We start from the raw sequence: 26,869 nt of genomic DNA on the forward strand, positions 1-26,869 counted from the left end.
GATTCTCTTAGTGAATATGCATGTGAAAAACGAAACACAAATATGCCTAACATTTCAGCAACCCTTTCATGTTGAGCCCTCATGTAGACAAGGGGTGGGGGGAGAGAAGGGGTGTGGGATTGCAGAGGAAAAAGGACATTTGCTCTCTGCATTTAAAAAGTATATAATCTGAACATGCCCAGAAGTGCACGTTCTAAAGCGGAGAGGGGGTATGATAAGATAGTGGGAGATGGAGGTGACAAGGGATTTAGTAGACTGATGGTTGGAGGGGCTGGAAATCCATAGTCAAGAGCTTTCATTTGATCTTGTTGTTGAGAAGCAACACAGAGCTTCAGAGGCTTCTTGAGAAGGAAAATGAAACCATCAAATTGATGCTTCAGAATCATGTGATTGACCGAGAGACCCTGAAATGAGGAAATGTTAGAGGGAGGCATTTAAAATCAATTATGAAGCAGTGAGGCCTAGTGGAAAGACCATGGGCCTAGGAGTAGAGGACGCAGCTCAGTCCCTTACCTGCTGTGTGACCTTAAGCAACTCACCCAATTTTTCTGGGCCTAAATTCCCTAATCTGAAAACAGGGATTCGATACATCCTACTTAGACTGTGAGCCCCATGTGGGACCTAATTATCTTGTACTTAGCCCAGCACTTACCCAATATCACAATTACTATAATCCAGCTATGCAGTCATAAAGAGTGTCTACTTTGGTTGTAACTACAGTTGTGGGCGTTTGACAAAACATGGATCGTAAAGACTCATCCAAAGTGATCAAACCGCAGCAGATGAATGAAACAACACCGCGATTTCTAAAGCATTGTAGAGCCCGGAAGGGAACCTGGTCACCCACACATGGTTAGGCCTACTTAATACTGGGACAGCAGCTTGGGTGGTCCACCCAAAATGGGCTTGGGACCACCCACTAGCTGCCTTGAGGGGCCACTTCTGGCCCACGGCTTCCAAAAAAACCCATGGAAGTAAGCGCCTTAAGCAGCCAAAATAAGAACCCAACCCAGGCCATCCTGCCAAGGATGTCTGTACAGACTTATTACTCTGTTTTACTTCTACATAGTTACTATTCTATTTATTTCGTTAATGATGTGCATCTAGCTTTACTTCTATTTATTCTGATGACTTGACACCTGTCCACATGTTTTGTTTTGTTGTCTGCCTCCCCCTTCTAGACTGCGAGCCCGTTGTTGGGTAGGGACCGTCTCTACATGCTGCCGACTTGTACTTCCCAAGCGCTTAGTACAGTGTGCTCTGCACACAGTAAGCGCTCAATAAATATGATTGAATGAATGAATGAAAAGCAGGGACCAAGTCAAAGAGGTCTGAAGATCAGTAATGAGCAAACTGGCCAGCCTAAGGCAACCAGTGCAGAATCTGTACAATGGAGACTTGGGAGAGAAAGGGGTTGACTCATGCCTGAATTCACCATTTAGAGACGCTAATTACAAGCACGCGAATCAAATTTGGCAGAAAATATCTCATGCAGCGGCAACTCAACTGATCTCGATACTTCCCCTCATTTTGATTATCGAACAGCGATAGACTGATAAATGAAGGCACCTGGGAAAAAGCTCGAATAGTGCATAAAAAAAGCTGCGCTACATTTGCTGGTTGTAGGTCGAAAGGGAAACTTACCTAGGTTTATTTGTTTCAGACAACAGACCTTGAGCTCTCAAGTCATTCTGGTGTTTTTGAAGGCTTAGTAGTTTCCCATACACTTCCTGCGACACAAGAAAACATGTTTCAATGGGTTTTAAATATCAAAATTGTCAACATAACTCATCTATCTGTTATGAGTCAGTTGTCCTATAATCTGAGCTTTCATTATGTACTTTGGATAGAATGTGATGTTGTGAATATGTGTGACATTAGTCAAGATGTGTGTATTTGTGTTAAGTTTTAGACTGTGAGCCCACTGTTGGGTAGGGACTGTCTCTATATGTTGCCAACTTGTGCTTCCCAAGCGCTTAGTACAGTGCTCTGCACACAGTAAGCGCTCGATAAATACGATTGATTGATTAAGCACTTATTATGTGCCAAGCACTGTACTAAGCACTGGGGTGGATACAAGCTCACTGGGTTGGACACAGTCCCTGTCCCACATGGGGCCCACAGTCTCGCTCCGCATTTTACAGATGAAGTAACTGAGGCACAGAGAAGTTAAGTGACTTGCCCACGGTCACAGAGCAGCTAAGTGGCAGAGCCAGGATTAGAACCCATGACCGTCTGGACTCCCACGCTCGTGCTTCCTTAACACAAGGTTCTTCAAGAATGTAACCTCCATATTATTATCACAAGGACCTGGGTTCTAATACCGGCTCCGCTATTTGTCTGCTGTGACCTTGGGCAAGTCACTTAACTTCTCTGTGCCTCGGTTACCGGATCCATTAAATAAGAATTAATACCGTGAACCCCATATGGGACATGAACTGTGTCCAATCTTATTAGCTTGTATCTATCCCAGCGTTTAATACAGTGCCTGGCACATAGTAAATGCTTTAACACATACCATAATTTACTGAAATTTCCTGAGGTAATTTATTTCAGGAAAAAAGACCCGAGGATATTCTAGAACTCCTGAGCTTTCAGGCCATTCATCCATTCATCCCACAGAGAATTTAGCTATACCTAGAATGATTCTTACACTGCTTTTTAGTAAATACTGTAAGTGTCTAGACAACTTCCATTTCAAAGAGATTGGTGCAAAACCTTGGGAGCTTCCTAAAGAGCCCCACGAACAATTTCACAGCCTAATCAATATGAATATTTCTGGGGAATTGGGAAAAATGGTAGGATCCTAAGTATAACTTTTCTTGGAGCCATTTATCAATATTAAATCTATGGCAAAAGATGAAGACACTAAGAACAGCTCCAGTAACCTTTACCGAAAGCTAAGCTCCTGCCTTTCTTAGAATAATTCTCTACACCCATTGGGGAGCTACTTGAAGGCAAACTGCATAAAAAACCTGGAAAATATTCAAGAATCTATTACCCACTTAATAGAATTTCCAGCAAATTCCTATGAGGTGTTTTAGAAGTTATACAGCTAAAAACCTCAGACTTCCTGGGCTGTGGGCAAAAATTTATCAACTAAAAACTTCCCTTTCCTGAACGTGAAACAACATACATATTGCCTATTCTTATTCATTTTGATATTTGAGCTATGGACAACAATTCCAATGGATCCCCAAATCTTAACAGCCTCCAGAAATTTAGAAGACACAATTCCAATTAATGCTTGGAATGGTTACTAGCAAAATTAGATACAAAATTAATGATTTTATCCAGCTGATGCTCAATGTGACTACTAAGTAAATAAAGGACACCCTAAATTCCTTTCAGAGAATATGACGATTTTTCATTGACCTGGATTCTACTCTCGACTCCAAATACCTGCTCTGAAACCGTAGGCAAGTCGATTAACTTTAGTACCTCAGTTTCTTCATCGATGAGCTGGGATTCAATGCCGGTTCATTCAAATCAATTAATCAATCAGTGTGGTATTTTTTGAGGGCCTACTGTATGCAGAGCACTATCCTAAGTGCTTGGGAGTGTATAACACAACAAAGTTGGTGGACAGGATCTCTGGATACAAGGAACTTACAATATAGAGAAGGCAAACATTGAAATAAATCCAGAAAGAGGAAATGGCAGGGTATACGGATGAGTACATAAATCCTGAGGGTGGGATGGATATCGAGTTCTTTTCTGCGTAAGTAACACAGAAGGGAGAGAGTAGGAAAGCAGCATGGCTTAATGGATACAGCACAGGCCTGTGAGCAGAGAACCTGAATCTGAATCCCAGCTCTGCCACTTAATCATCATCAATGGTATTTACTGAGTGCTTATTGTGTGCAGAGCACCGTAATAAGCATTTAAGAGAGTACAACACAACAGAACTGGTAAACATGTTCCCTGGCCACAGTGAGGAGGAGACAAACATTAACATAAATAATTTATAATATGTAGCTTACAGATACGTACATTAAGTGCCGAGGGGCTGAGAGTGGGGTGAATATCCAATGTCCAAAGGTCACAGATCCACTTGCCTGCTGGGTGACCTTGGATTAGTCACTAAACTTCTCCGCGCCTCAGTTTTCTCAACTGCAAACTGGGGATTCAATACCTGTTCTCCGTCCTGCTCAGACTGTGAGCCCCATGTTGGATAGGAACTGTATCTGGTCTAATTAACTTGTATCTACCCCAGTGCTTAGAACTGTGCTCAACACATAGTAAGTGCTTAAACATCATTAAAAAAAAGTGGGGGAAATGAATGCTCGGTCAGGAAAGGTCTCTTGGAGATGATGTGATTTTTGGATTGGTTTTGAAGGTGGACAGAGTGGTGGTCTCTCTGATATAAAGAGGGGGTTCCAGGCCATAGGCAGGGAGGGGGCAAGGGGGTCAGCGGCAAGATATATGAGATCAAAGTACAGTGAACAGGTTGTCATTAGGAGGATGAAGTTTCAAGTTTGGATGTTGGAGGGGATCAGTAAGGAATGGGAGGAGGAGGAGTGCTGATTAAGAACCTCAAAGCAATAATAATGAATTTCTGTTTGATGCAGAGGCAGATGGGCAACCACGGGAAGTTTCTGAGGAGAGGGGAGACATATGTAGAACTTTTTTTATAGGAAAATGATCCAGGCAGCAGTTTGTCGTAAAGACTGGAGTGGGGAGAAACAGTAGGAAGGAAGGAAGCTAGGAGACTGATGCATTAGTCAAGGTGGGTTGTAAGCGCTTGGATCAGCAGGGTAGCAGTTTGGATGGAGAGGAAAGGGCACATTCTAGAGATGTTGGGAAGGCAGAACCGACGGGATTTGGCGACACAAAATGTGTGGGTTGAAAGAGAATGATGAGGATAATGCTAAGGTTAAGGGCTTGTGGGATGGAAGACAGTGGTGTTGTCTACAGTGATGGGAAAGTCAGAGGGAGGACATGGATTGGTGGGGAGACGAGGGGTTCTGTTTTTGGCACATTCGATTTGAGGTACTGGTGGGACCTCAAGTAGAGATGTCCTCCTGAAGGCAGAAGGAAATGTGAGACTGCAGGAGGTCAAGGCTGGAGAGATAGATTTGGGTGTCGTCTGCATGGAGATCATCATCATCATCATCATCAATCGTATTTATTGAGCGCTTACTGTGTGCAGAGCACTGTACTAAGCACTTGGGAAGTACAAATTGGTAACATATAGAGACAGTCCCTCCCCAGCAGTGGGCTCACAGTCTAAAAGGGGGAGACAGAGAACAAAACCAAACATACTAACAAAATAAAATAAATAGCATAGATATGTACAAGTAAAATAAATAAATAAATAAATAGAGTAATAAATATGTACAAACATATATACAGGTGCTGTGGGGAAGGGAAGGAGGTGAGATGGGGGGGATGGAGAGGGGGACGAGGGGGAGAGGAAGGAAAGGGCTCAGTCTGGGAAGGCCTCCTGGAGGAGATGGAGATGGTAGTTAAAGCTATGGAAGTGAATAAATTCTCCAAGGAAGTGGGTTATAAGAAGAATATAAGGGGTCCCGGAACTGTACTTTGAAGGATCCCCACAGTTAGAGAGGGCTGGAGGAAGAGGAGAAGCCTGTGAAAGACTCAGGAGTAGAGTGCTAGGGCAGGGTCATCGAAGCCAAGGTTAGATGTTTCCAGGAGGAGGGGGAGGTCTGCATTGTTGAAGGCAGCTGCGAGGCTGAGGAAGATGAAGATAGGATGAATAGGAACCATTTGATTCGGCAGAAAAGAGGTCATTGGAGTGGAGGGGACAGAAGCCAGATTGCAGGACGTTAAGCGATTTGGAAGAGAGACAACACATTCAAAGGGTTTGGAGAGGAATGGGTAAGACGAAGATGGGGCATTAAATGAGGGTGCCTTGGGCTTCAAGGGAGAGTTTTCTTCAGTATAAGAGATACTTGGGCATGTCTGAAAGCAGGGGAGAAAGGACTCATTGAAAGTGAGTTTTTTTAATGGTATTTGTTAAGCACTTACTATGTGCCAAGCACTGTTCTAAGCACTGGGGAAGACACAAGTAAGACTGGTGGACTCCGTCCCTGTTCCACATGGGGCTCAAGTCTAAGTAGGAGGGAGAAATGGTACTGAATCCTCCACTTTACAGTTGACGCAACTGTGGCTCAGAGAAGTTCAACAACTTGCCCAAGATCACAGAGTGGTCAATTGGCGCGGCGGCATTAGAACCCAGGTCCTCTAACTTCCAGCCTCGAGCTCTTTCCACTAGGCCACGCTGCTTCTCTCTCGAAGATTGGAGTCAAAGAGGGGGCAGAGTGCTTTAATGAGAACTAAGGGACGGGATCGGAGCTGCAGGCGGCTGTGGTAGATTTGGAGAGGAGGTGAGAAATCCCCATTCTGCTCCCACCTCGATAGCAAGTCCCATATAATAATAATAATGATAATAATAATAATAATGTTGGTATTTGTTAAGCACTTACTATGTGCCAAGCACTGTTCTAAGCGCTGAGGGGATACAAGGTAATAAAGGTTGTCCCACGTGGGGCTCACGGTCTTCATCCCCATTTTACAGATGAGGTAACAGGCACAGAGAATAATAATAATAATAATGATGGCATTTGTTAAGCACTTACTATGTGCAAAGCACTGTTCTAAGCGCTGGGGGAATACAAGATTGATCAGGTTGCCCCACATGGGGCTCACAGTCTTAATCCCCATTTTACAGATGAGGTAACTGAGGCTCGGAGAAGTGAAGTGACTTGCCCAGGGTCACAAAGCAGACATGTTTAAGTGACTTGCCCAAAGTCACACAGCTAGGTTGCCAACTTGTACTTCCCAAGCACTTAGTACAGTGCTCTGCACACAGTAAGCGCTCAATAAATACAATTGAATGAATGAATGAACAAGTGGTGGAGTCGGGATTAGAACCCATGACCTCTGACTCTCAAGCCTGTGCTCTTTCCATTGAGCCATGCTGCTTATAGCACAGGGACTGTGTCTGAGTTGTCCAGCATCTACCCTACCCCTTAAAACAGGTCTTGGCACATAGTAAGCACTTAAATACCATTATTATCATTATTATCACCTCTCCCTTCACAAGATGCGGAAAAAATAAATCCACCAATCCATCGTATTTACCGGTTGTTTGCAGAGCACTATACTAAACACTTGAGAGCATACAATATAGCAGAGTTGGTTGACGTGTTCCCTGCCCACAACGACCTTAAAAAAGCAGGTAGGGTCTTCTTAGCCAGGGACACACAGGAAGTAGGTGCCAAAATGGCAAAATAAATTTTATTTTAAAAAATCCTACTACAAGGACGATTACAGTTAATTTGGTCATTTATTATATTGGCTTCTCGATTCGGAACACATGCATTTAATTCTACCTAATGATCATTAGGTATTCTATTCTATCTATTTATTTTATTTTGTTAGTATGTTTGGTTTTGTTCTCTGTCTCTCCCTTTTAGACTGTGAGCCCACTGTTGGGTAGGGACTGTCTCTATGTGTTGCCAATTTGTACTTCCCAAGTGCTTAGTACAGTGCTCTGCACATAGTAAGCGCTCACTAAATACGATTGATGATGATGATCATAACTATGAGTTTTGAAGACCGACAGTAGAAACCTGCAAAATGGCTGAACAAGAAACCTGGACAATATACGTTATGCCCAGCGCTTAAAACAGTCCTTTGCACATAATAAACGCCTAACAAATACCATTATTACAATAGGTTATATTCATTCATATTTATTGAGCGCTTACTGTGTGCAGAGCACTGTACTAAGCGCTTGGGAAGTACTAAGTTGGCAACATATAGAGACGGTCCCTACCCAACAGTGGGCTCACAGTCTAGAAGACTAGAGAGTAAAGTTATGTTCTTAGCAGCAGTTAAAAAACACCACAATTATTATTATTATTGTTAGTAAGTTCTTGGGAGAGTACAATGTAACAAAAAACACCACAATCACAACGAGACCTTATACTGCCTAGTCCCAAATACAATAATAATGAAGTGATTGATTACTCTCTGAATTCACGGGGCTCCAGTGGGCATAATAATTGCATCTGTTCCACACTAAAATCCTAAACTACATTTTTGTGCTAAATCCAGACTTTTAAATGTTTCAAGGAATTTTTTTTACCAGTGCCGTTAGCTCCCTAAGAATAGGGACCTTGTGTTTTATATCTATGTTTCCAAGCATCTAATAGTAATAATTTAACAACTTAGCTATTAGACTGTGAGCCCACTGCTGGGTAGGGACTGTCTCTATATGTTGCCAACTTGTACTTCCCAAGCGCTTAGTACAGTGCTCTGCACACAGTAAGTGCTCAATAAATACAATTGATTGATTGATTGATTAATAATAATGATGGTATTTGTTAAGCATGTGCAAAGCACTGTTCTAAGCACTGGGGAGGTTACAAGGTGATCAGGTTGTCCCACGGGGGGCTCACAGTTTTAATCCCCATTTTACAGATGAGGTAACTGAGGCACAGAGAAGTTAAGTGACTTGCCCAAAGTCACACAGCTGACAGTTGGGGGAGCCGGAATTTGAACCCATGACCTCTGACTCCAAAGCCCGGGTTCTTTCCACTGAGCCACGCTGCTTCTCTAGTTCAGTGCTCTGCATGCACGGTGTTTAATAAACGCTGCACTGCTGAAGCTGATAGGCATAAACCAGGTGTCTTGCTTTTGAATACATCATTTTTAATACATCTGCACTTCATCAATATATTTTGGAAATACACGTTTTTGGAGACATAGCACTTGCTAAATGGCAAAATATTTTAGGGAACTGTCTGTCACGTCAAAAGCGGCAAATATATTCCCCAGCACTTGATGAACCATCTGATTCTTCAGATAAAAATAGTTTGGAATCCAACTAGTATCATTTTATCAGAAACTAAATAATTATTTTAAAATATCTATTAAGCACCCAGTGTTCTACAAAATAAGAACACATACCCTTAAGGGAATAGCACATGATACGGTATACTTTATCACTTTTTCCTCGTTTACAATCTAACTTGATTGGTTAAAAGGACATAATCCTTTGACTGGTTTCTATAATCTCAAATCCCTGAAGGCATTTAACTGATCTACATCAAAAGAATTTGGAGAAGATAAAATAAACCCAGAAGTATCATCCTTGATGATGTCTGTTATTTTGGGGCTTCCACTTAATCTGTGAGGGATATTTGAGAATCAGTATGAACTCCTCTACATTAAGTTTATATACTGTATTTAATAATGTGTATTTCAAATATGACAGGAATAACCCAGATGCGAAATGCTGAATCATTAATCACAGCCATGATTAATATTTCATAAAATCAAAGCAAGCCTATCCACACCTAGTGTCATCAGATTTCCATAATATACAAGTCAAATTTAGAAGGTGTCTAATTTGAAAATACCAGATGCTCACGTTGAGAAAAAATGAAAATATGCCTGAGATCACAAGAAACTATAGTTTTCACCTACCATGAATTCAGTTTTATTGGTAAAAATCTGTACTTGTGGTATTAATCATGCACATAATCCAATTTTAGCACAAGTAAAATTTTATGGAACAAAAAAGAAACCTGCTTTTTCATTTCACAATTCAAATCAACAGCTAAACATACTGGGTTAGCACTGCTTCCTTGGGCAATTAATTTTTCTTCTAAAACATCTGAATTTGAGTTTTATTTGTTGAAGTATCCTTTCATAACTATGTAACTGCACAGGAAGCAGCAGTCTCATTTTCAAATGGGCTCTTTCTATACAGATTTACACTTACATGGATTTTTTGTTTGTTTGTTTATACCGAGGAAAAGAAAAATCAAAAGAACACTGGGGAAGTTCGAGGTACTGGTTTGAGTCCTGGACTGGGCTGTTACTTTACAGTTAATTTACTGGTGCTCCGGAAAAATGCAACAGAATTCAGGAATTTTGACTCACCATATGTTTGCTTCCCTCCTACCACATTTCTTTCTGATACATACCTTTCGAGTCAGTTTTCACCTTGCTGCTAATTTCCGTTTCTGCCACCTTCACACCTCAATCTGAGCTACCTTGCTTATGCAGAGTTCTGGAAGAATTTACTCTATTAGCTTTCTCCTCCTCTCTTCCAGTGAGTGCGTGTTTGGTAGTTTATAAAGAACAGATTTATGATGAAAAAAATCACATACTGTTTTTATGCTTCAAATAAATTTAGGACCCAAACCCTCTTTTTTTCCAGGGTAAACACTTCAGTGTTGCACTTTGCACAATCTTTTCTAAAAGAAGGAGCCCTGAAATAATCCAGGCTCTGCCACTTTTCTGTGTGACCTCAGGCAAAGTCACCCAACTTCTCTGTGCCTAAGTTATCTCATCAGTTAATGGGGACAAAAATGGTGAGCCCTACAGGAGACACTGACCTTGTCCAACCTGATTATTTCTCTCATCCAGGGGCTCAGTACAGTGCCTGGCATCTAGTCAGTGCTTAGCCAAGATTATTAAAAAAAACAAAAACACATCGTACTAATAAGCAACATCTAATCCTCCAAGTTACTGATTGATGATGCCCATCCGGGCAAAATAAATTTGGTATCAACAAATTTTAGCATTAATTAGGAAGCCTGAATTGAGAACTGCTAGCTCCATATGATACACTTCAATGAGAGGCCCCAGATAAAGAACACATGAATAAAAATGCTACCATTTTATGACTTTTAAAATTGGCTTACAAGTCATTCAATCGTATTGAGCGCTTACTGTGTGCAGAGCACTGTACTACGTGCTTAATTCTCACAAGAGTGACGAAGGCCATATTGAAAAATACAAAATATCCACAAGGAATGAACAACGAATGCTTGTAAGTTCATTGTGGGCAGGGAATGTGTTTATTGCCGTATTGTACATTCCCAAGCGCTTAGTACAGAGCTCTGCACACAGTAAGCACTCAATAAATACAACTGAATGAATGAATGAAGTCAACTTAGCTGATTAAAGCCATAGTTGAACAGAGCAGTAAAAAGCTGTTTAAATACACGCAACCAGGTACTCATGGCTTTTGGTGCACATCAGAAACAATTTCTGGTGTAGAGTTTTTGAGTTCGGAGCATTTGCAAAACCACAGTCGAAATCATTCATGTAAGAGCAAATGCAAATGGCAAGAAAAAATACTTCAAGAATAGCAGCTTCTATTACTGAATTAATTACTGAATTAACTCCTGCTGCCAAGAAAACAGTCTTAAAACAGCATGCCAAGGTGTTTCAGCAACACTACAAGTCTTTTCATAAGCACTTTACACAGTTGTGAAGTAGCTATTTCCCCAAATCTCCCTGTGAGGTGGGTCTGTGTTATTATACCTTTACAGGCAAGGACACAAGTATACACATTGCAATAACTCTCAAGGTCAGATAGATGACCTGAAACAGAGCTGAGACGAAAATGCTCAATTCCTGGTTCGGTACTCAACTCAACAGAACCTTGCTGTTGGGTTTGAGGTTCTTCGACAAAGTACGGACTACAAAACATTACTTCCGAACATTAAAGGCCTCTAACCTAACAAAGGAGATCATTTTTACTCACGTTGGGATATTCCTAATTGCTAAAAGCTTCACTCCCGGAAGACAGACAGGTGGATAATCTTCCCGATATTTTTCTAAATAAGTTATTTCGGCTTGCTGTGTGGTTATTAGACCTCACCTGTTTAGTCCACATTCTTAATGAAAAACTTTTACCACAAAAGATACAACTTAGTAGCAAACATCTCTCATCTTCCCCTCCCCAAACACACCACCGTTGTAGTTATCATATCTTTAGTTTCTAGCAACAGATTACTCAGACCAGGAAGCCTCCTGCGCCATTTGTGCATAAACCCTGCCTTCGGATTTATGAGTGCGCTTCCAAATAATATTTTATTGAGGTAGCTATTATGTCTGCATACAAGACACGAGGAGGGATGACCATGCCAAATTTAAATGAAAAATAAAACTTTTCATGGGCACAAGGATGTACTTTTTAAAACAAAGATTCATCAGTACTGCACGACCAATAAAGCACGTAACAGGCTGCACCACGATGAAAAATGATTCACTGCAGAACGAGTGAAAAAACCAAAAAACTCTGCTACTCATTTGACCTGCTTCCTTATGAAGGGACTTGGAGGTCAGCTCGTGCAAATTCCACGTGACTCTTTAGGTATTCTAAGCTTTAAGGTATTCTAAGGTGGCAATTAATAATGCAAACAAAGAATTTAGATATATTTAATGATGGCGACAGTTCATTCCATCCACTCTTCTCCCCTACCCCCAGTTTAGGAGAGCCTGTTTAGCTCAGGCTTGGGGAGGGAAGGGCAAAAGAAACAGAGAGAACACCCTGAAAACAAAGGCTAGTCTCAATTTAGCAAACCTGACTTTCCACGTAAATCAATGATTTGAGTACAAACTGCACTGGGAAACAGTGGGGTGAAACGTATTTATTCACCAACTCCAAGTCACATTTTTGATTAACATTAGCTAGGGAAATTCATTCATTCAATCGTATTTATTGAGTGCTTAATGTGTGCAGAGCACTGTACTAAGCGCTTGGAAAGTACAATTTGGCAACAGATACAGACAATCCCTACCCAACAACGGGCTTGGTCTAGAAGGATGGGAGTATGAGGTTGAGAATACAGCTGAACTTCCCACAGTTTGAAAGGTGTGGTGCTACAAACTAAACCTTTTTTCGTATTCAATTCCTCTCTCTGTAGCAATCATTTTTAAAACTCCAGAAAAACGGCACTTTACGTGCTAACATCCCATTTTTGAGTAACCATCTGAATTGGTCTGGATTGAAAAATAAATCTGTGATTCTCCTGGGTGCATCAGGGTTAAACACCACATTTTTACAACCGCTTAACACCTAATATCAAGAACTGACTTAAAGAGTTACATTAATGAAAGGATTAAAATATATCCACACCCCTCATATATACCATATCGGCCACCAAATGAATTAATGTCAAACAGACTTAATTTGAGGGTTGATTCAAGTGATCTACTCTCACAATGTTTCTTGTGGGATGTTAACACACCTTCCTATGTGATTCAGGAAACTAAAAATAAAGTTACGTTCTCTGGAAAACGCGTAATTCCTTCATTATGATGGAATGCCACAAAACATCTTGCCCTTGGGTTGCTCCGTTTCAGCCAAAACAAATGCAAATGGCTTGTCAGATGACAGCTGTTTGATAAGACTCCTCTACAAGACTTGCATGCCTTCCTTTTTTCCCCCCGTGAAACTTGGGATGAAAGGCAGAAGGCAGGAAGGGAATTAATGTAGCATGCCGTCTGAAGGCAACGCTACAACCGTGATTAAGTAGAAAAGTTAAAAGGCACAGATTTTCCACAGCTTCGCTGCGTGCAACCCATCCGTGTAACAAGTTGACAGGCCTAGCGCGTCAGCTCCATCATCCTCTCAGACAGCTAAAACGCAGCCCCGGCATCCCTTTTCGGGGAAAATTTGCGGCGGCACCGTGAAGCGTTGTACATTATTTCTCAGCACTGCAGGGGGGCTCAAGTCCATATGGAACCTTCACAAATATTACCACAGATCAAACCGGCGGCGTTTGGAGGCAGATTTGACATACCTATTTAAATGAGCAGCAGGGGTTCCCGGGCCCGCCGCAGGCTGTGCGGGGAGAAAACCTCCGTGGAAAAACCTAAGCCGCGGCTCCATTACTCAGCAAAGACACCCTCTCCATTTATCATTCATTTCAGCCAGGGCAAGAGGCTCCTTTGCCCAAGGTCGACAAAAAAACGAAAAAAGGTTTTGTTTCCTCCCCCTCATCCCCCCCTCCCCACCCCCCCACACATATCCTGCAAGAAATAAACGTACCTGACAAGTGGGGATTTTGTCCTTCGGGTTTATGGAGCACAAATAGACAACAGCTAATTCTAAAAAGCACAATAATCCCCAAATCTAAACGTAAAAAAAGCATGATGGGGCCTGGAGTTTGGGGGGTGAGATCCCACCCCAAACATGATTTTCTCACTTTTTTGAAAAGCAGGCAGTGAGTGCAGGAACATCTGAAAGAAGATACCTAAGGAATTCCAATGCAAAACGCATTCCGGCTTCCACAGTTGGGCACTGATATACTTTATGGCTCTCCCAAGAAAATTTCGAGGTGCAAGAGTCGGTGATTTATCAATACATCTCAAAGGACTGTGTGCAGATTTTTAGACTATAGATGACTGGGTAGAGACGGGAGATTTAAAAAAGACACACAAGCTTAAATTTACAAAAGGAAAACTGTTTTATGCAAATGACGGCAAAGTATAATTATGGACAGCTGTCCACCAAGATTGGCCTCATTTATGATTCTTTTGATTTTCCTCTACTGATCTGTTAATAGAAATACACTTGTAATTTGTATACCCTGATAAAATAATAATAGTAATACTAATATTAATTATGGTATAATCCAAATAAGCCACTGGTACGCAAATTACTGAAACTCTTAACTAAACCATTTTCCAACCGAGAACTAAATATTTAAAGGAAAACCAAGCCACTCAGATATCATCTTAAAGAAAATAAGTGGCAAAAATTCTAAATATTAAATCAATTTCATGTGCATCTGTTAATGTTCATTATGCAATTACTAGGAATTTTTAAGTTTCTGAAAGAAACCTTTGTTATAAGAAGTTACCTGGCTCACAGCTAACCACACTTACTATAGATTCTTATGTACTTACGTGCATTAATGAATAATATGACTGCTTGCCAGTATAAAATAGAAAGTGATGAGGATGGCCATCTTCTCCCCATTGGATTGCTAATGAAAATCCAAATGAGACAAAAAGAGCACCAACATAGACTGTTATAAGCCACTTTTAAAGTGAATTTTAACCCACAATGTACAAAGACATATCTTGGCTATTTTACCTAGAAAATTAATGACTTAGAACATTTTTTATTTTATACAGGTCTCTGATTTTATAAGTGGTTTCAAAATCTGGAATATAAATGGATTAGAGCATTCAAATAATAGTAATGATGGCATTTGTTAAGTGCTTACTATGTGCAAAGCACTGTTCTAAGCGCTGGGGAGGTTACAAGGTGATCAGGTTGTCCCACGTGGGGATCTGTAAAAATCCCCATTTTACAGATGAGGTTAACTGAGGCTCAGAGAAGTTAAGTGACTTGCCCAAGGTCACACAGCAGACAGGTGGCAGAACTGGGATTCGAACCCATGACCTCTGACTCCAAAGCCCGTGCTTTTCCCACTGAGCCACGCTGCCACACCATAATAATAACTATTATTATTAATAACAATAATAACTAATATAATCACTATTATCAATAATAATACATTATATCAATATAATCTAAAATATTACATATTATTATATTAATATAATGCAATACTACATAATATTATATTATAATATACATAATCATATAATACAATTATATAATAGCAATACAACACATAATATATAATATATTATAATTATATAAGAATTATATTACATAATTAATAATAATTATAATATATAATATATAATATTTTATATAATATATGATGCATAATATAACCATATAATAATAAAATACATAATAGCACATAACACATAATACTATATATCATATAATATATAATAATATGATTACATAACATTAAATAATATAATAACATAATATCGATTATGTTAATATATTATTATAATAATATATTTTTATTAATAATAATATGACTATTATTATTATTATGGTGTTTGTTAGGTGCTTACTGAGTGTCTGGCACTGTACTAAGCGCTGGGGTGGATACCAGGAAATCGAATCGGACAAAGTCCCTGTCCCGCATGGAGCTCACAGTCTTAATCCTCATTACACAGATGAGGTAACTGAGGCACAGAGAAGTGAAATGACTTGCCCAAAGCCACACAGCGGACAAGTGGCGGAGCAAAAGCAACAGTAATTAAATAGGTCCTTTATACTCATGCAACCCTAAAGTTGTCAAGAAATTCTGCACAGATCTATAAAAACAGGACAACGCTCAGTTTGGCTATAGGTGAGGTGTGACCCCAGCTAGCGGAAGACGGCTTCTTCCAGTTCTCCCGAAACCACTCTCATGCTCTGCAGATGTACCCATTTCCAAACTCACACACTCCTAAATAATTGCTCTTGGAGGAAAAAACTGTGATTAAAAAAAAAAAGTGTTACCGCATCTTCTGACTGTGAGGATGCTAACCAATGCAACAGCTAAAGAAGACGTTTCCAAATTTACGGATCACCTTTCCTTACACACCTCGGGGCACGAGTAGAGTACTCTATCTGGAGATGCTAGAGAACAGGATAAAAACTCATTTTTCCTGAATGACTTAAGGGTAACTAAAGGCGAGAATTTAGGAAACCTCTGGAGGTCCCGTCCTAGTTTAAGATTTGATTCTGTCCCCCAAGAAAACCTATAATAATAAATAATAAACCAAGAAAAATGCTACAATCAATTAATCAATCAATCAGAGGTATTTACTGTGTGCAGGGCACCATGCTAAATGTTTGGGATAGCACCCTACAAATCATAGTGGGCGGGAAACTTGCCTACCAACTGTTGTATTATATTTCCCAAACACTCAGTAAACTGTAATGCACACGGTGAGCGTTCAATAAAGACATTGAAGATGATGATGATCGCTGATGATGGATACACAGAGTTGGTTGACATGTTCCTTGCCCACAGTGAGCTTACAGTCTAGAGGGGGAGACAGACATTAATAGAAATAAATAATTTACAGATGTATGCATAGGTCTGGGGCCAAGTACCAAATGCTTAAAATACCAAAGGCAGACATCCAACTGCAAAGGCGAGGCAGAAGGGGAGAGGGACCTGGGGAAAAGAGGGCTTAATTAGGGAAGGCTTCTTGGCTACTCATGCAAGTAACCCCACCAACACTAACCACTGCATTTATACTCTATAAAAACACACTAGATTAAAAAAAGGTACCTCCGGGTTTCTTTCTTCTCAAGGCCTGGTGAGTCTTGCACTAGGACTTCTTACACAGCCCAATTCTGGAACTACTGGAATAGTGGAACTACTACTACTACTACTACTTACTGCAGTTCTCATTAGGGGGAGCTTCCCCTGAGGCAAATTTATACCATGGTTAGAGTAGAATGAATGATACTGAGATATTCTGATTGTATCCACTCTAGTGCTTAGTACAGTGCTTGGCATGTAGTAAGCACTTAAATACCACAATTATTATTATTATTATTAATTATGGTAATAATTATGGTATTTGTTAAGCGCTTACTTCGTACCAAGCACTGTTCCAAGCGCTGAGGGAGATACAAGGTAATCAAGGTTGTCCCGCGTGGGGCTCAAAGTCTTCACCCCCATTTTACAGATGAGGTAACCGAGGCACAAAGAAGTGAAGTGACTTGCCCAGAGTCACACAGCAGACAAGTGGTGGAGCCAGGAATAGAACCCACAACCTCTGACTCCCAAACCCGAGCTCTTTCCACTAAGCCACGCTGCTTCTCACGCTGCTTATTACTGTATTCCATCTGCCTGACATACATACTTCCTAAAAATGCAATTCAACTTTTAGTTGCATCTTAGAGTGCATGCTATCACTTAACATGTTGTGGGTAGGGAACATGTCTATTAACTCCGTTACACTGTACTCTCCCAAGCACTTGGTACAATGCTCTGCACAAAGTAAGCACTCAATCAATACCACTGATTTTTTAGATCTTTTAGACTGTGAGCCCACTGTTGGGTAGGGACTGTCCCTATATGTTGCCAACTTGTACTTCCCAAGCGCTTAGTACAGTGCTCTGCACAAAGTAAGCGCTCAATAAATACGATTGATTGATAGTACTGTGCTCTGCAGTAAGTTAGCACTCAACAGATGCACTACTGCTACTACTACTTCATGCCTGTTGGAGAGCAGGCAGGCAAAACCTCTATATTTCTTTTGCAGATCTTCAAGGGCTAATTTGTTCAACTAGGTGAAAATTTCTTGTTTCTATTTCTAGACTGATTTTTTATGAATATTCAGAGGGATATTTGAGTTACAAGGGGAAAAAAGGTATACTGTTCCATTTATTTTCATCCACCACTCATTTTTTACCTTGTTATTCTGTAAAGTATTTACATACTGATGGACAAGTTTCAATTGAGCTTGAATTGACAAAAGGAAAAAGACCAGAAATTTCACTAACAGGAAATTTCAGTTTAAACTTCACTCCCTCTTTGTCCAGAAGAGTTTTGAAGTGGTCTTTACTACTTATTTTAGCTTTAAGCAGCTACTGCTTCTTTAATACTGTGGATGCTCTCACCTACGGAACAACTGCAACAGCTCGAACAGGATCAAAAATGATTACTCTGGGGTTCAAAACAGAAATGGATTTCCATAAAACTGGAAGGCACGGCATACTTTGTCCAGGAGAACCAATTTAGAAACCAGCAAACCAGTACACAACATATCTAATCTGGAAACATGGAAGAATTCCAACTGCCGAAAGCTAACCAAGATTTGAGTTGTGATGCTTCCATGAAAGGTAACTCGCAACTGCCCTTCAAAGTTAGACTTTGAAAATGAACACAGCATTCAAGCGCTCTGTACAGTGCTCTGCACACAGTAAGCGCTCAATAAATACGATTGATTGATCAAAAATCCCACTTTCAAAGGGCCCGCCGGACTGCCTTTTCTTGCTGTGTATAAAGAAGCACATTCCAAAAACTTGGCCCACGGAAAAAAGCTTGGATTTCCCCACTGGAATTGTGGTCAACCATGTTCAATGTAGAGTGAACCTTGCAATTTATTCTGACCTAATTACTAAAGAACACCCCTGGATTTTAACAAAAAGACCAGGATTTAATATTGATGGATGTCTACCAGTCTCTGTCCAGTGACTGAGGAGAGGCCTGATAAGGTAGAGAAAGGAGGAGACTGAGAAGACTGAATAATGAGGGTATGTGCAAGCAGTTACCTTTTATATAATCAGGGGTGGTCAAACCTCATGAACCGAAGAATCGCGAAACAGAAACATAACAAGGCCGAGGGCTGTGGATCACCCCATCCCCCCTACCGAAATTAAAAAACAACACAAAACAGAAAAATTCCTTTAACCGGAAAGGTGGGCATTGTCCCTCCCACGGTGCTGCTACCTTTAAAAGGGCTGAAGCAGAGGGACCCCACAGTCTGCCATCACGGGGGCCAAAATTTTCCGAGGGGAACCGTGACTCCAGACTGTGAGCTGCTTGAGGGCGGGGAATGTGTCTACCAACTCTGTTTTACTCTCCCAGTGCTCTGCGTACAGTAAGCACATTCAGTAAATATGATTCATCGATTGGAAAAGTCGCTGCCGCAAACATGTTACCTAGTTTTTCACCGTGAGAGGCCCAGTAACTAAGCGCTTAGAACAGTGCTCTGCACACAGTAAGCACTCAATAAATACGACTGAATGAAGAAGATCCATATGGGACTCAGGAGCTGAAATCCGTGACCTGTGTTACATATGCAGGCCGAAGCAAACTTATCAAATTTGGACCATGAATCCCTGTAGTCTCAGAGCCTCCGGACCCCTGCATGAGGGTCCCTTCTCACTCTTGTTTCCTCCCCTGACGACATATCTGTTAGAGAAGCAGCTTGGGGAAAGAGGACGGGCCTAGGAGTTAGACGATATGGGCTCTAATCACAGCTCTGCCTCTTACTTGCTGCAAGTCACAACTTCTCTTCTCTGTGCCTCAGTTTCCTCCTCTGCACAATGGGGATTCGATACCTGATCTCCCTCCTACTTAGGCTGTGAGGCCCACGTAGGACCTGATTATCCTCTACCTACTCCAGCCCTTAGTACAGTGCTTGGCCTGTACTAAGCACTGTACCGTCTCTCTCCACTCCAGTCCGTACTTGATTCTGCTGCTCGGATCATTTTTCTTAACAAATATTCAGTCTATGTTTCCCCAGTCCTCAAGAACCTCCAGGGGTTGCACATCCACCTCTGCATCAAACAGAAACTCCTTAGCATCAGCTTTAAAGCACTCAATCCCCTTGCCTCCTCTTCTACTACAATCCAATCCCACACTTTGCTCTTCTACTGCCAACCCACTCTCTGTACCTCGATCTCGTCTATCTCACCCCCGATCTCTCACCCACATCCTGCCTCCGGCCTGGAAAACGTCTTCCCTTTCCATATCCGACGACTGCTCTCTCACCTTCAAAGCGTCCTCCGAGGAACTTAACCCAATTAAGCCCCCATTTCCTCTTTTCTTGCTCCCTTCTGCGTCACCCTGATTCACTCCCTTTATTCACCCCTCCCTCATCCCCACAGCACTTACGTACGTATCTGTCATTTATTCATTTATATTAATGTCCATCTCCCCCTCTAGACTGTGAGTTCATTTCGGGCAGGGAATGCATCTATCAATTCTGTTTTATTGTACTCTCCCAAGAACTTAGAACAGAGCTCTTCACGCTGTAAGTGTAATTTATTATACGATTGATCGACTGGGACTTGGTAAGCGTTTAACAAATACTTTCGCAATTGTTATGCCTCTAACAGGAAGCTGTTTCCAGAAAGGGGGCTGTCGACACTCCTTTTCTAAAACTGCCATTTTTTGGTGAATGAAGGAGGTTTAGGAGAGAGCAGATCCATAGAGATTTTTGCTATGGTGAACGATACACACGCATAAAATTCATACTCTCTGTTGTGATACAGCTTTATTTGGGGGGAAGTGATCTTGGAGTGAAGTGGGCTCTAACTCAATAGAGAATTCCTGATCTACACTGCTTCTAGGGAAAGGTTTCCTCATTTACCTTACCGCACCGACATAAAAATAAAACATAAACTAAGACGGTTTCCTACAGGCAGCTGAGAAATAGACCTATTTAGGTAGCAATCATCATCACTTTTATCATTGTATTATAAAATGATTCAGCAACACATTTTATTATCTCAAAATGAATGATGTCTGTAAAGAATAAACTGAAGCCCACTCACCTCTTTGCTTGGGAAAAATATCATCAGGGTGCTGTAAAAAAAAATCCAAATGTACGTTAGTGCGATTCCTCCAATAAGAAAATCTTTAGGAAATATCAACTATATTAAATGACCTTCCTACCTTCATTATGGGTCGAGCCCTTTTCTCAAACAAACCGCTGGGGAAGAGGTAGGTAATAGCTCTCTGTAAATAAACAGAGAAAGATTAGATGGGAAAATTATTTCTTTCTCTACAATAAAACAGCAAATCAAAACGTGAAGTTTAGGCTGAGCACAAAACAGACGAACTGCGTTCTTTTTTTCCAGTTTATTCATGGAAGAGAGAAAAAGTGAGGGGGAAAAATCCCATTTTCCATCATTCTTCTCAGGCTAGCTTATTCACCATGCCTTATTCTCGTCTCTCCCACCCCAACCTCTTGTTCACATTCTCCATCCATGATTAGAACACCCTTCTCCTTCATATCCAAGAGACCACTGCCTTCCCCATCTCCAAAGCCCTCCTGAAATCACTTCTCCCCTTGGAAGCCTTCCCCGATTTCACTCTCTAAGGTCCCTACCATCTCTCCTGCAACTGAAATCTCAGTTATCTTGTGCCATCAAAGTACTTTAGTACTCAGGACCCACTCCCCACTACTAACTGTAATCTACAGTCTGAAATTTAAGAGCCTTTTCCCCTCAACAGTCGAGCACAACCACCGGTAACCCCTGCTGCCTTCTGAAAAGGCAGCGTGGCTCAGTGCAGAGAGCCCGGGCTTGGGAGCCAGAAGTCATGGGTTCAAATCCCTGCTCCGCCAGTTGTCAGCTGTGTGACTTTGGGCAGGTCACTTAACTTCTCTGTGCCTCAATTACCTCACCTGTAAAATGGGGATGAAGACTGGGAGCCCCCCATGGGACAACCTGATCACCTTGTAACCTCCCCAGCGCTTAGAAGAGTGCTTTGCACGTAGTAAGCACTTAATAAAAATGCCATTAAAAAAACCTGTAATTTACAGACTATAATTTAAGAGCCCGTGCTCTTTCCACTGAGCCACGCTGCTTCTCTCATCCTCTGGCTACAGCCTTGCTTGGTCTGAGAAGTCAGCAATTCCGGAGTCCATTTGGCAACCTGTACTTCCCAAGCACTTAGTACAGTGCTCTGCACACAGTAACCGCTCAATAAATATGATTGAATGAATTTGGTGGTGGTGACGGGGAGGGATAGGAGGCAGCAGCTGAGGGGAGTAGAAGAGAACCCACTCATTACCTGTACCAAACTCTCCTTCATCCAAGTATTAAATTATCACACCTTTTCACGCATGCACAAAGTATTTCCTCGCTACAAAAGAAACTTCATGGGTGATGTTACGTTGGGGTGGGATCTGAACTGGCCACTTTATTTGACTACCCGCATACCCATTTAAAAATTTCCAAGTTGGTACAGAACACCAACTTTTTGAACCTGCAGTTCAAAAAGTCAGGCTTGACAGTGACAAGTCTGAATTAGCAAAAAGTCTAAACTGTGGAAGTATTTTTTTTTAAGCAGGTTTTATTACTGTATTGGGTTTTCTTCTGTGTGCCTTACCTTCTTAATGTCTCTATTGGTCTTTCTCCAACCATCTTTAAAAAAATCTGTTTATGGAGCCCCTGGCAGAAGGGTTTACAAGAAAAGACTATTGTGATCTCCTTGAAGTACACAATACAGTGCTCTGTCCACAGCAAGTGCTCAATAAATACCACTGATTGATACTCCCTCCATAACCTTTCCTCCCTAACTATGCACATTATTCTGTTGCTAGTTACATCTTGTACCCTGTTAGCACTTGCTATCCACCCCTCCCTCAGCCCCACAGCACATACATACATATCCATAATTTCACACCACCTCCTCTAGACTGTAAGCTCCTTGTGGGTAAGGAACAGGCGCCAACTCTGTTGTGCTGTACTCTCCACAGCACTTACTGTGTGCAGAATTGACTGACTGATAGTTAACTGAGTGTTTTTTTAACCTCAGCTTTGATGAACGGCTTCCTACCTTACACCAAAACCTGCCATCTTTTGGCAGCTTCACTGGGTAAAGGAGAAGCTGGAAGTACCATGACCACATTATTACTAATTCCAAATTAGTGGGATCCAAATTAATGAAGTTCTGCTGTATATTCAACTTTAATTACATCAAATTTCGCTAATAGCAACAGGGAATATGTATCTCAGTACGGTTGACATAACGTGCTACATTGCTTCAGTTAGGTTGCAATGTGCTTTTGAAGTGTCTTATCTGTATGACATGAAGCTGGCTGCCTTTTTTTTCAGTTGGCCAAAAGATAGTGCTTGCTCCCTCTGATGTCTGACGGTTTTGACACCTGTTTACTTGTTTTGTTTTGTGGTCTGTCTCCCCCTTCTAGACTGTGAGCCCATTGTTGGGTAGGGACCGTCTCTATATGTTGCTGACTTGTATTTCCCAAACACTTAGTACGGTGCTCTGCACACAGTAAGCGCTCAATAAATACAATTGAATGAATGAATGAATGAAATGCATTATCCCAGGACCAGTTCATTTCCTCTGAGCTTTACCATAAAAGCCTGCAGAATGGAAGGCCTGCTCTCATACCTACACGCTGGCTTTTACTGAATCACGACTAGAAAACTAAAGAGGATTCCTCATTCAATCGTATTTATTTAGCGCTTAATGGGTGCAGAGCACTGAACTAGGCGCTTGGGAAGTACAAATCAGCAACATATAGAAACAGTCCCTACCCAACAACGGGCTCACAGTCTAGAAGGGGGAGACAGACAACAAAACAAAACAAGTAGATAGGTGTCAATACCATCAGAATAACAGAGTTATAGCTCTATACACATCATTAATAAAATAAATGGAGTAATAAATATGTACAAACAAGTACAAATATGCACAAATTTGTACAATGTACAAATACATTTAGACGGTGAGCCCACTGTTGGGTAGGGACTGTCTCTATATGTTGCCAACTTGTACTTCCCAAGCGCTTAGTACAGTGCTCTGCACACAGTAAGTGCTCAATACGATTGATGATGATGATGAAATACATCCTCAAGAGGTATGTTCAACCCTCACATTCTTAATAATTCAGTAACACAATCAATAAAGGGCATTTGAGCGCTTACTGGGTGCCAAGCACTGTAGTAAGCACTTGGGAGAGTACACTGCAATCAATTACAATACAACACTTGCACTGTTTATCGATGAAATGTATAAGTGCTATTTTTTTGACGGTCTATTCCTTATGGGGAGTTCAGAAAAGTCACTGTAAAGTTTATTCTCAGACCTTCAGGTTACAGAAACAAGCTGCCAAATCATCACCAAGATCATCTTCATCGATGGCATTTACTGATCGCTTCTCGGGTGCAGAGCACTGAACTAAGTACTCGCAAGACTTCACTACAACAAGAGTTGGTGGGCGTATTCTTGGCTCACGCTAGCCTGCAGTCTAGAGGGGGAGTAAGACAGTAACATAAATCACTTCTAACAGATACTTAATATATTATTAAGAACACCATGATACGTTCCCGGTAACATAAAAAGGGGTAAAGAATACTCTGACTGAATTTAAAACCAAGGGTTGGTATTAATTAATTAATGATGGCATTTGTTAAGCGCTATGTGCACTGTTCTAAGCACTGGGGAGGATACAAGGTGATCAGGTTGTCCCACGTGGGGCTCACAGTCTTCATCCCCACTTTACAGATGAGGGAACCGAGGCACAGAGAAGTGAAGTGACTTGCCCAAGGTCACACAGCTGACAATGGGCGGAGCCGGGATTTGAACCCATGACCTCTGACTCCCAAGCCTGTGCTCTTTCCATTGAGCCATGCTGCTCGGTAGGTTTTCTTTAAAGTGAGAGGCAACGAAGACTAAATAGAATAGATATGTTATTTTACTTGTACATATCTATTCTATTTATTTTATTTTGTTAGTATGTTTGGTTTTGTTCTCTGTCTCCCCCTTTTAGACTGTGAGCCCACTGTTGGGTAGGGACTGTCTCTATATGTTGCCAACTTGTACTTCCCAAGCGCTTAGTACAGTGCTCTGCACACAGTAAGCGCTCAATAAATACGATTGATTGATTGATTGAAGACCTTGGAAGTTTCTGAGGAGAGTGATGTATTCTGATGCTCAATATAACCAACGGAAAATTTGGGAAAATGAATGAAGAGGGGAGGGGGACCAAAGGGGTAGAGGCTAAAACAGACTACTAAAGTCAGAAGATGATCAGAGCTTGCCCCTGGGTGGTGGTTATAAAGGAGAGAGAAAGGGGCATTTAAGTACTGAGAATTAATTGTTTTATGGTATTTGTTAAGAGCTCTTACTTCTAAGAGCTTACTTAACTAATTTAATAGCAGAATTTCAATAGATAGACTGTGTAAGGGTATGTGAGGTGCAAATAAGAGAGGAGTCAAAAGATAACATCAAGGGTGCAAGTCTGTGGGCAGGAACAGGGAAAAGTTAGGAAGGAGTCGGAGGACCAGGGTTCTAATCCCAGGCTCTACCACTTGTCTCCGTGACCTTGGGCAAGTCACTTCACTTCTCTGTGCCTCACTTCCCTCATCTATAAAATGGGGATTGAGACTGTGAGCCCCTTGTGGGACAGGGACTGAATCCATCCTGATTAGCTCGTTATCTACCCCAGTGCTTAATACAGTGCTTGGCACATAGCAAGTGCTTAATGAAAGCCACAAATAAAAGTGGATAGGGTATAAGTGGGAAGATGAGGAGCCCCGCTTTTCCCAGCCACTCCCCACTTCCCCTGCCAAGGGACTGCAGGATAGACAACCACAGACTTTCTCCCTGTGGTCCATAGTAAGAGCTTAACGAATACCATAATTATTATTATGGCCCTTGGCCTCCAGGCCAATGTGTCCCCAAGTAGCTGACAGCTTTCCCACATCCTGTGGACCACCCCCTTCTCCTCCACACGTTATCTGACCTTGGCTTCACAGACTCCGTCCTCTCCTGGTTCTCCTCTTATCTCTCCGGTCGTTCTTTCTCAGTCTCTTTTGCAGGCTCCTCCTCCCCCTCCCATCTCCTTACTGTGGGGGTTCCCCAAGGTTCAGTGCTTGGTCCCCTTCTGTTCTCAATCTACACTCACTCCCTTGGTGACCTCATTCGCTCCCACGGCTTCAACTATCATCTCTACGCTGATGACACCCAGATCTACATCTCTGCCCCTGCTCTCTCCCCCTCCCTCCAGGCTCGCATCTCCTCCTGCCTTCAGGACATCTCCATCTGGATGTCCGCCCGCCACCTAAAGCTCAACATGTCGAAGACTGAGCTCCTTGTCTTCCCTCCCAAACCTTGTCCTCTCCCTGACTTTCCCATCTCTGTTGACGGCACTACCATCCTTCCCGTCTCACAAGCCCGCAACCTTGGTGTCATCCTCGACTCCGCTCTCTCATTCACCCCTCACATCCAAGCCGTCACCAAAACCTGCCGGTCTCAGCTCCGCAACATTGCCAAGATCCGCCCTTTCCTCTCCACCCAAACCGCTACCCTGCTCATTCAAGCTCTCATCCTATCCCGTCTGGACTACTGCACTTGCCTTCTCTCCGATCTCCCATCCTCGTGTCTCTCTCCACTTCAATCCATACTTCATGCTGCTGCCCGGATAATCTTTGTCCAGAAACGCTCTGGGCATATTACTCCCCTCCTCAAAAACCTCCAATGGCTACCGATCAATCTGCGCATCAGGCAGAAACTCCTCACCCTGGGCTTCAAGGCTGTCCATCACCTCGCCCCCTCCTACCTCACCTCCCTTCTCTCCTTCTACTGCCCAGCCCGCACCCTCCGCTCCTCCACCACTAATCTCCTCACTGTACCTCGCTCTCGCCTGTCCCGCCATCGACCCCCGGCCCACGTCATCCCCCGGGCCTGGAATGCCCTCCCTCTGCCCATCCACCAAGCTAGCTCTCTTC

At 41.9% G+C, this 26,869-nt stretch overlaps 1 protein-coding gene across 1 annotated transcript in view; it reads right to left on the reverse strand.

Annotated features, from left to right (window-relative positions):
- Positions 1 to 26,869, reverse strand: part of MRPS9 (mitochondrial ribosomal protein S9) — a 100,288-nt gene that overhangs the window by 22,664 nt on the left and 50,755 nt on the right. The window contains exons 3-6 of the mRNA XM_038771464.1: positions 21,063 to 21,125; positions 20,942 to 20,972; positions 14,686 to 14,765; positions 1,645 to 1,730 (exon numbers count right to left, since the gene is read on the reverse strand). Of these exons, the coding sequence (XP_038627392.1) occupies positions 1,645 to 1,730; positions 14,686 to 14,765; positions 20,942 to 20,972; positions 21,063 to 21,125 (260 nt within the window). The remainder of the gene's footprint in view (positions 1 to 1,644; positions 1,731 to 14,685; positions 14,766 to 20,941; positions 20,973 to 21,062; positions 21,126 to 26,869) is intronic.

This window comes from Tachyglossus aculeatus, chromosome 2 (assembly GCF_015852505.1).
Source record: "Tachyglossus aculeatus isolate mTacAcu1 chromosome 2, mTacAcu1.pri, whole genome shotgun sequence".
Taxonomy (NCBI): domain Eukaryota; kingdom Metazoa; phylum Chordata; class Mammalia; order Monotremata; family Tachyglossidae; genus Tachyglossus; species Tachyglossus aculeatus.